At 51.8% G+C, this 10,505-nt stretch overlaps 1 protein-coding gene across 1 annotated transcript; it reads left to right on the top strand.

Moving 5' to 3' along the window:
- The first annotated feature begins 444 nt into the window (after positions 1 to 444).
- LOC128851372 (hydrocephalus-inducing protein homolog) lies at positions 445 to 7,261 on the top strand. Its single transcript, XM_054059711.1, has 10 exons — positions 445 to 581; positions 1,107 to 1,237; positions 1,944 to 2,077; positions 3,039 to 3,176; positions 3,990 to 4,117; positions 4,229 to 4,420; positions 4,799 to 4,948; positions 6,041 to 6,280; positions 6,560 to 6,728; positions 7,226 to 7,261. Exons 3-8 carry the CDS (start codon positions 1,993 to 1,995, stop codon positions 6,242 to 6,244), a joined length of 897 nt encoding a protein of 298 aa, XP_053915686.1. The 5' UTR covers positions 445 to 581; positions 1,107 to 1,237; positions 1,944 to 1,992; the 3' UTR covers positions 6,245 to 6,280; positions 6,560 to 6,728; positions 7,226 to 7,261.
- The last annotated feature ends 3,244 nt before the right edge of the window (positions 7,262 to 10,505 follow it).

Below are 10,505 nucleotides of genomic sequence, written 5' to 3'. Positions count from 1 at the left end.
GCAGCCTCTGCCAGAGCCCAATAACCCTTTCTGTGAAAAATTTCTTCCTGATATTCAGCCTGAACCTCCCCTGGCGGAGCTTGAGGCCATTCCCCCTTGTCCTGTCCCCTGGGAGAAGAGGCCAGCACCCTCCTCTCTACAACCTCCTTTCAGAGCTGCGTTGGTGCTGCGCAGAGGGCGGTCTGTAGGTTTGTGCTGGGGGAATGCATCCCTGCAAGTCCTCTGAAGGACATGCTGCATTCTGGTGTAGGAGACCTTGGCTTTTGATGCAGGAAAGCCAGAAGGTGGTGTTGTCTGATACTTTCTCAGAGTTGCCTTCTCTTCTCAGAGTGTCTGTCACCAGAACCATCCCTCCACCAATCCCTCTTTGGTGCATTCCTTCCCTCTTCTTCCACATCTGCAGGGTTACCTTGAACCTGGCAAGGAGCAAGTGCTGAAGGTCTACTACCTGCCAGGAGTGCCAGGAGTCTTCTTCAGGACTTTCCAGGTCCAAGTGGGTCACCTGGAACCAGTAGAGATCTCCCTGAAAGGAGAGGGGAACTTTCCCAGGTTCTCCTTGGACCTCCCCAGGAATATCAAAGGTGAGCACTCCCTGTCTACTCCCCCAGAGGGTCCTATGTTCCCCACCCCACCTGCTCCACATCTTCCATCCCCAGGGCAGCTCATACCCACTCCACTAAGCCTGCAGGTTTCAGGGCTGCCAGACCAACACTCAGGCCTCTGCTTGCTTCCTGAGTCTCTGGCAGATGAGCCTGTGGGCTTTGCCCCAGGAAACATCCTTCAGAGCTTGCCAGCATATCCGTTGGAGTCCCGGAAAGGCAATGGCTAGATAGAAATGCTCGGGAAAGCTGTAACAGAGGCTGGCAGGGATTTTCGTAGGGCTGGATTTGCATGGCATTGCAGGGGATGAGATGCTTCTTTGTGGGGAGGAAGATTGAAAGGGAGTGGACATCAGGATTCAGAGGGGAGCAGCAGGGTCTGCTTGGGATACATCGTTCAAGTACTGTGTTCCTGGGAGAAGCTGATGTTGGGAGAATGGGGCTTCCAGCTCAAACGGGAATGGCGCTGTGCACATGCTTCTATTTGAGGACGTTTTCTTCCTTCAGGAAATGAAAAATATGAGAAGGTCCTCAAGGAGGCAAAAGAGAAGATGGAACAAGACAACCAGAGAGACCAAGCAGTTGTTCTGGGGGAGGCTGTGGCTGCGGAGCCACTAACAGACAGCTCAGACATCATGGTGAGAACAGCTGCTGCCCTGTTTGGCACATGCCACCCTCCCTCTGTGTCATTTGGTCCCCTTGCAGCCCAGAGCAGGCTTCCCAGTGTCCCGCTGGCCCTTGGGACCTCCCTGCCCACACCTGGCCATAATCCAGCATCGGCTCAGCACTGCCCTAGGAGCTGCCCACCTCTGGCAGTTGTCCTCCTATAGCCACACCAGTTTCCCCACTGCCCCCGGGAGAGATCCTAAAGGCTCTGCTCAAGTGATTGAGTGTATGGTAGTCTGTGATGGAGATGCAGGTCCTCGCTGGGTCCTCACAGCCCAAGCCCTGCCAGGTATACAGAGCTTAATCACAGCAGCCTCTCTGCACCCTGCGATTATGCTGTTAATGTTCATCTGGAAGAGCTTTATCATGGTTCCATTTTCCAGAGGGGTTCTGTCCAAGCTGCAATAACTTGGAGCTGTGGAAGGTTTCTGGCTTGTCTGTCTGTTTGTCTGTTTGCCAGATAAGCTTCCGTAAGAATCACTGGGCAGGGGAAGAGGCTGGAGTTCTTTTCCCTTGAGATATGGCAGAGAGAGTAGAAGGTGTCACAGGCACTAACTAGTGAAACAGGAGGAGCCTATCACCCCTCTCTACAGGAGCAGGGTGGGATCCTCTTGAAGAGACCGTCCTGTGCCTTGGGAAGGACCCTTGTTAACCAGGCACTGTCTTTCCTTTCCTCAGTTGGAGCCTTGGCTACAGATGCAGATGGAGGACTTGCTACTAGAGGAACATGCCCTGGAGCAGCAGAAAGCTCTGGCCTCCAATGCCCCAGAGGACAGTGCCTTTGGCCAGCATGCTTACCGGAGGCTTCTTGAGTGAGTAGGGACTGCGGTACTCTGTCTCCATGTGGCCTGAGGGTAACATCCAGCAGTGCCCCCCTGGTCCTGAGACCAGCTTGTGTCTGCAGAGCTGGGGACTTCAGAAAGGAGCTGATCCTGATAGCCTGTACACGCTCCTCGTGAGTGGATGAGTGCCCTCACTTCCACAGTGCCACCTGGAGCTTTGGTGCTCAGCTCCCCAGAGATGCTGGGGTCTGCTGTTATTGTTGAGGGCGGGACAGTGCAAACAACCAGGGCCTTCCAGACAGCACAGACACCACCTCTGCTGACCAGCTCTGAAAGAGGCAACTCAAAGCTAACACCTTTGTTCCACCTAACAGACCACACTAAGTCAAAAGGGCAGGGGATCACACAGTTTGACAGACCCTAAATCGGATGGTTAGAATGCTGGCGGGACTGCAGGGCTTTGCTTGGTAACTTGGCCCTACCCTTTGCTCTGTCATGATGAGGCACGGGCACAGTGGTCTCCAGTTCGGGAAGAAGATGCTCTGCAAAACAAATTAATTTACGTGCTTTCCCGAGTGGGATTGCTCTGGAAAAAGACCTTCCCAGGAATCCTGTTAGGTGTTAATGACTGCATTTGCTGTTTCTGCTTTGGGGACAGATCTGGTTGCAGAGCAATGAAGATTTCCTGTGTGGGCAAATCCTATTGTAAGGTCCTGAACAAATTTCAGGCTTAGCCTGTTCACCAGGCTTAGCAGTTTTATTGAGACCAGTGGAGGTCCAGGGGACTTATCTAGGATGGATTTTTGTAGCAGAGGAACCGTGACCAGTATCCATTTTGAAGTGATTTTATTTTAAGGTCTCATGGGTAGGTAGTAAAGCCTTGGACCTGAAGTCCCCATGACTTACCAAAGTCCACTATATCTTCTTCCTTCATTTGCTTGGAAATGTATCCAGGCTCTGGTTTAAGGACTATCCTTACTCCTTCTTTCAGAGCTGAGCTGCCCGAGTACATCTTGGACTTCGGCTATGTCATTCTTGGTAGCATTCCACACGCGCATTGTGACCGTCACCAACACTGGGCAGTTCCCTGTGTCCTTCCGCACCGGTGGAAGGGTCCTGCGTGGCACAGGTAATCACTACTGGTGAGACTTCACTTGGGCTTGAAGGAGTTGTCTCTGACAGATTAGCTTAAGGCACTGGACGTGGGGAGTTTTTTGAGTCTTTGTCTAGCTTTTTCCTTCTTGAGACCCTCTGCTTGGTGCTTTAGAGATGGAGCTCTGGGCAGCAGTGCCCAGAGACTTGGCCTGCCTGTGACTGCCTCTAACACTTTATTGCAGGGGCTGGATTGAGGGACCACCTTGGTCAGCATTTTCTACTCTTCACTACCATGCGCATCACCTACCTTTCCTCATGCACTCTGTGGGCTTGTGTTGCAAACAGATGGACCACTAGTGGTTGGGAAGTGCTTTGTTTAAAGTTCATAATGTTATGGCACTTCTGCTCAGCCTTTGTTAGGAAAACAGCCTCTGAGGTCCTCTGTTGTACTGAATGAGGCTTCCAGAACAGGCGTCAAGCTGAGGCTACAGCACCACCAAGCAGTGACTTGCTGTGTCTGAAGGGTGGTCGAGTGTCTCCTCTAAGTTATTTTCCAGGGAGCACTTTGGCATGGAGGAATCTTCGCTGGAAATTCTCCTTTGGAGAGTTCTGTGCATCCTTCCTTGGATGAAGGAATTGCTGGAGCCTCTTAGCTGATAGCTTTCCTTTTTTTCCCATGTGGAACCCTTTTTCCTTGTGCTGAGACAAGGGAGAAAGAGTGGCGTTCTTCTCCACAGGTGCAAAGGGTCCTTCAGAGCTCCCAGCCAGGACACCCATGGCCTTAACATGCTTGTGACATGTTCATGTTGATTGTGTTTCTCAGCTGCTTTATCTCCCTCTGTTCAAGGTTTCAGCGTGGAGCCAAACCGCATAGAGGACCTGCCCTGCTGCAAGACTGAGACATTTGAAGTACGCTTCGACCCAGGAAGTGCCAACCTGCCTCTGGGAGAGGTGGACATGCTCCTGCCTATCAAGGTACCACCTGCTTCCTCACGTCCCTGTGCCTGCACTCCCTCTCAGGGCAGGTGGCAGGTTGGGGATAGCAGCAGATGCCGCCTGGGCTCTCAGCTGGATGCTCTTCACTAGGTAGCAGAAGGCCCCACGTTTCACATTCGCCTCCGTGTCAACGTGACTCTGCCATCCCTCTGCATCTCCAAGGACAGCCTGGAGTTCTCCGCTGTGCAGTGTGGGCAGTGCCAGGAAGAAACTGTCCAGTTCCATAATCAGCTGCAGGTTCCCTGTACGTGGTTCCTCACCATCAACGAGCCTGTTAAGAAGGTAAAGCACAGATAACGTCTAACACGTAACTTCTTGGTTGGTTTTTCTTTGCCTCTTTTGCCTTTTGTTCCCCTGTGGCTGCTTCAGCACTTGGGCCACAGCTCATTCAAGGATGCTTTTGAAGGTCCAGCGCAAGGCTGGTTCACCTGGACCTGTTCCTGAGCTGATGCTTCACTTTTCTGCCACCTTCACCCCTTCCTCCTCTTCTGAGAGCAGTGCCTCCCCATCTGCTCGCTCTCTAGTTCTAGGCCAGTGGTGGCTGGAGCTGCTTTGAATGTGAGTGCTCTCAGCACCATGGCAGTATCTCAGATCACTGCAGGAACTGAGGGTCTGTCCTCCCAGACCAAGGAGGCATCACACTATTGTTTTTGTGCTCAGGTGGACAAACAAGTGCGAGGGAATGTGCGTCGGAAGCTGCTCCAGGAACGGAAGAGCAAGCCCCGTGTTTTCACAGCGCTGCCCTCGGCTGGAGTCCTCTCGCCAGGACAGCGATGCAATGTGCGAGGCAGGTTTTCACCCACAGAAGAGGTGAGATTGGTGGTTATCATCCCCAGGAGGTCTGGCAGGGCAGTGTGGTAATGAGAGCCCAGCACAGGGAGCCGGAGATGAGTCTGCCATCCCATGGAGCTTTCTGCAAGCCCCATACCCACTATACCTGTTTCCCCCGCAGCACCCTCTTCTGAGAGGCACTTTGAAATCCCCACAGGGAGCTTGCGCAGAGAGCATCAGGGCACTGCAGTGTGGCTCCCTCTCTGCACGTGGTGGGAAGTCTGCCTGTTTCCTCTCGTCTTCACCCTTGCATGGGTGTATTTGCAGGCTGCAGTGCCTTTGTGCAGAGCAGCTGGCACCCTCACAGGGGATGATGACCTTGGAAGGACTGAGCTAAGCTAATCCTGCTGCTGGTACCAGCAGACAAAACAGGCACCAGACACCTTTCTGGGCATGGCAGGACAGTCACCTGTAGTGGTTTGCTGCCAGCAGTCCCTGTGGCTCTGGCAGAGCCTGCCTGCACATTGCCAAGGAGTTTAAGAGTCAGCATAAATGATGGAGCAAGCATTCCCGAAGGCAGTTTGCCCGGGGCCATGGTGATTTGGAGACTGGAAACGTGTAACAGTATGGCCACAAGTGCTTCCATGCTTTGCAAGAGTCCCAGGGATGTTTTAACTGCTAGTAGAGATGTAAGTGTCTTGTCTCTGGCTTTGACCAGAGGCAAGGACTGAGCAGAGAGGAAGGTCCTTACTTCTGTCCAGTGAGACCTCATCTACCTCTTCCATGTAGCTGATGTTTGCCTGATGCAGCAGTGCCAGGACTGTGTCTGGGCAACGTAACCCTGAAGACCTTTCTCCAGAGCATTGCACTCCCTCATAACTAGGTGGAAACATCTGATAGACAACTTTAGATCATCCAATACCCAAATATCCAGTTACGCTTCACACTAGGACTTGTCTCAGTTACTTGGAGCCAGCATGCAGATGCTGTAGCCCCTGCTATAATTAAATATCGGTTTTCCATTCACTTTAGTGGTACTACTGACTACCTTGATCTTGGAGTAAGGGTTGATTTTGAGACACTGTCACGTGGAACTTCATGAATGAGCTTTATACACTTCTCTCTTTTCAGAAGTCCTACAAAAGCATTCTGAAGATTAACATTTCCCAGAGCAGCCAGCATCTCCAGCTGCGGGTCTCAGGGCATGGGCTGGAGCCACACCTGGAGTTTTGCCCCAAAGTTCTTGAGCTGGGACCGTTGCTGCCAGACAGCCATGGGGTGGAGGGGACAGTGGTGGTGAAGAACCCGTGCAAGTTCCCCATTGAGTTTTACTGACTGGAGTTTGACAAGGAGTACCTTGCCGAGGAGCAGGTGAGAGGGAAGGTCTGGTCCCATGGGCACGCTGCCGTAGCTTCGCAGTGCTCCAGTGTTCCCAGGCTAATGTCAGGGAAACGGAGGCATCTTCCGGACAAAGCCTGGTGATGTTTCAAGGTCAGCCAAGCTCTGCTGGCAGGCTGTGGAGATCCTTGAATAGTCTGTGTTGTTGGGATGAAGGAATGCAGGAACAGATAGGTTGGCTGGGGAGTCTGTTAATGCAATGAAGGGCAAGAAACACATCCTGTATATGATTTCTCTTCCCCATGTGCACAGATCCTGCGGATGCTGAAGGACTACAATTCCCAAAACAGCTTGTTGCTACCTCCACGCGCCCCAGGTGAGAAGCTGCCTGTAGAGGTGCTGGAGTATTATGAGGACCAGAAGAGGCTGCAAGATGAGCAGGCAAAGTCCGGGACGGTGGAAGCAGCAGGCCAGGCCAATGGTGAGGCTTTGACATTTGGGCTATCCTGAGTGTGGGCACAGCAGGGAGTTCAGTCCACACACCCTGACCTTGACCTCGGTCTCCATGGAAGGCCATGCTTTTAGCAGCCACCCATTCCCCAGCGTGGTGGAGGAATTCCCAGAAGAAACATACATCCTCTGCCATCCCTAAGCACAGCCAAAGTTCATACCTGGCTGGGAAAATAATCAGGGTGTCGCCTTGTGTCCCTGAACCACAAGTAGGGTGGGATGAGTTCTTCAGCCAGTAGGACCAGGTCCAATATCGGTAGCTATTTTATATTTGCTCCTTCACAGCAACAAAAGCACAAGCTCAGAATTTCTGTGAGGGCAGAGATAGACTGGAGAAGCGTTGGTAGTCTCCCTGCTTGGGAATTTCTTCGTCTATTGCATGCGGCCATGCAAAGTGGCAACCGTCAAAGAGCAGATGGCCTGGAGGTGTTCACTCACTTCTTCTCTCCCCATGTCCTTCCTCCTCAGGAAACTTTGAAGGCACCCAGGCTCTCTCAGATGAAGGAAGAAAGCCCTCTGCTGGGATTGTTCACACCATCTCATTCCATAGCTCAATACTCCTTCCCTCAGTTTTGGTGAAAACCAGTCCAACCAGGTGGACTGTAAACCTGAATGTGGAGAAAAGGAGAAAAGTATTGAGAAAAGACACAGGAGGGGCAAGAACCCTAAGCTTTTCACTTCTTTCACGCCCGTTGTGGCAAAAGGGCCTTGGTGAAGGACTTCGGTGTCACCTCCATCACTTCACTGCAGCCCAGTGCTATGATTCTGTGATTCTATGATCTGTGGAATCCTGAGAAGAGTCTGGGGCAGGAACAAGTGAGAGGGTAGAGAGGTTTTCCCCAGCTTTGCCAAAGGAGCACTTTTTTAACCCAGGAGCTGGTGGGATCTGTATCAGGGTGATACTGTTCCCTTTCCTAGGCGGTGCCCTCTGTGACACTGCAAAGTGAGATGATGTTCGGGGACCCCTTAAGGGCAGAGCTTGGAGGTCTTTGAAAATGCTGTTATGGTGAATTCAGAGCCCAGCCACCTCTATATTCCTAAAGCACCCAGCCTTTGGATAATCGCTTGGTCCCCAAATGGAGCCTCTCACTCTGGACTGTGTAAAATGCCATTCCTGCCTGTCCCGTCCCTTACCCAACAGGACTTGAGACAAAACTCTCATGAGGACCATGTTGACAGTTGGTGGAAGGAGGTTTGGCCCAGTCCTTTTAGGTATTGCCAGATGCTTGTTCTTTCCTCCTGTCACCCATCTACTCTGACCAGGCACCTTCATCAATATCTAGGGCAGACCCTGATCTGCATGAGCCTGAAGGAAGGGTGTGGTGAGAACTTGAGTGTGATGTTGATTTCAGCAGAGTCTCCTCTTGCAGAGTCTGAGGGGATGGGGAGGGTGCTCAGGATCACAGGTAGGCAGGACTCTGACTCTTCTACCTGGTTCTACACAGCAGAGCATTGGCAAAGCACTGCCAGCGGCGAGGAGGCTGCAGGAGAACAGGATAACAGCCCTGTCTACAGAGCCGTCGCCCGCCACCTTGGCATTGATATATCTGCAGAAGGGCGTGCAGCCCAAAAACGCAGAGGAATTGTCGTCATTATCCGTGGGGCACCCCTCACAGGTATGTGAGCTACAGCCCTTGGCTGCAAGGAGAGAGGGGAATTGGGTGGACCATGGCACTTTGTTGATGAGTCCAAGTGAGGTAGACCACTAGGCTTTCATTCCCCAAAACAGGATGATGCCTGTTGTCTTGTGGGACCACACTGCCTACAGTCTCAGGGAGGGGGTTGAGTCAGCATCCCTGGAGGTATTTAAAAGATGGGTAGATGAGGTGCTCAGGGACACGGTTTAGTAACAGATAGGAATGATTGGACTCGATGATCCAAGAGGTCTTTTCCAACCTGGTCATCCTATGATTCTGTGATTCTATGTTGCCTCATGGGAGCAGTTTCTTACACCTCATGATCCCCAAACCATGCCCAGATGTTGTCTTGGACAGCGCCAACCAACACAGCCTGGAGAATGGTCAGAGTAGTGGTGGGACAAGGCTCAAAACCCTGTCCCAGAGTTGAGGTCACCACAAGGGACAAAGTCCTCAGCTGAACACAAGGTGGAGACAACGCACTTGGCTCTAGATTTCAACACTTGTAGCCATGTTCAAGCTGCCTCCCTTATGGCCTTCCCTAGAGGGGCACTTGCCTTCTGACTGTCCTTGAGAATTTGGAATCCCATATAGGGGCTTTTCAGAGCCTGTTTTGAAAACATCTCATGTGCAAGTGTCGCCAAGCAGTCATCCTCTCTCTTTCTCTCTCAAGGAAAGACCTCAGCAGCGACTGCCCTGTCCAAGTACTATGGCGCTGCCTGCTTGTCCATTGACGCCGTGGTGAAAGAAGCCATCTCAGACAGGAGGAGCTTGGCAGGGCTCCGTGCGCGGGAGCTGTGCATGGCGGCTGCCTTTGAGCAGAGCTTCAAGGAGGCAGAGGATACCGGTAAGGAAAGATGCTGGACCCAGAGCAGTGCTTCGGAAACCTACCAGGCCCGTCAGCTTCTGCTTGTTCCAGAGAAGTTTGACTACCCTTGGGTCTCTTTGGGAGCATGGGTGCAGCATGTAGAAATGCAAAGCCCTTTCATAAAGCATCTCTGTATATTGGAAAGCAGCCTCTGTTTGAAGGGCTCGGGCAGGGGTACGATTCCTGCCCCTGCATGTCTTGGCACATGTTCCTTTTTCCAGGAGTGATGAAACACACCTGTATGTGTCTCAGAGGTTTTAATATTTCCTCAAAGCTGAATCCACCTTGCTCCTCATGGTTATCCAGCAGAACTGCTGCCCATTTTGATGGGAAAAAATCCCTCTGAAGTATCTCATTGAGTGCCAGATGGCTGACTTTGAGTGTGGCTTCACAAACATGAGATGAAGAATGAACCTGGTGTGAGGAGAGAGGCTTTGGCTTCTTTGATCATGGGGTGACCCACCCCCCCCCAGGTTTTCTTACTAGGGATGGGTCATACTTGTCTCGAAGGGGGAGTAAAGTTATCTCTAAAAATCTAGATAGGCTCTTAAATAGAGCTTTAAACTAGATGTGAAGGGGGAAGGGGAGGAGACCAGGCTAGTTGGGAATGAGCCTGGAAGTGGGAAACCGGCGGCTGAGAAATGGTGTGCTGGAGAGGACCACCAGTACACCACAACAGGGCAAGTGAGGGCGAGTACAAGTGGGGACAGTAAGGATGAAACTGGGTCTGTGGAATTAGTTATTCCAAGGACCAGTCAATCGAGAATAAACTCTCTTCCCTTTATGAGGGCTGAAGGTTCATCAGCCCAGCTGAAGTGCATTTACACCAATGCACGCAGCATGGGCAATAAGAAGGAGGAGCTGGAAGCTGTTGTAGGGCAAGGTGACTATGATGTCATTGCCATCACAGAAACGTGGTGGGATGACTCACATAACTGGACTACAGCTATGTTGGGATATAAACTCTTCAGGCGGGACAGGAAGGGTAGGAAAGGAGGCGGGGTAGCCCTCTATGTCAAAGAGTGCTTTGATACTCTTGAACTGGATTATGGTGAGGACGGGATCGAGTGCCTATGGGTTAAAATCAGAGGAGCCCACAAGAAAGGGGACTTTGTGATAGGAGTCTGTTACAGACCACCCAGCCAAGAAGAAGCAGCTGATGAGCTCTTCTATAAACAGCTGGGGACAGTCTCTAAATCTCTGCCTCTTGTCCTTGTGGGAGACTTTAACTTTCCGGATGTCT

Source organism: Cuculus canorus, chromosome 2 (assembly GCF_017976375.1).
Source record: "Cuculus canorus isolate bCucCan1 chromosome 2, bCucCan1.pri, whole genome shotgun sequence".
NCBI classification, from domain to species: Eukaryota; Metazoa; Chordata; class Aves; order Cuculiformes; family Cuculidae; genus Cuculus; species Cuculus canorus.
Note: the sequence above shows the minus strand (reverse complement) of the source record. Positions and strands in the feature narration are given on the sequence as shown.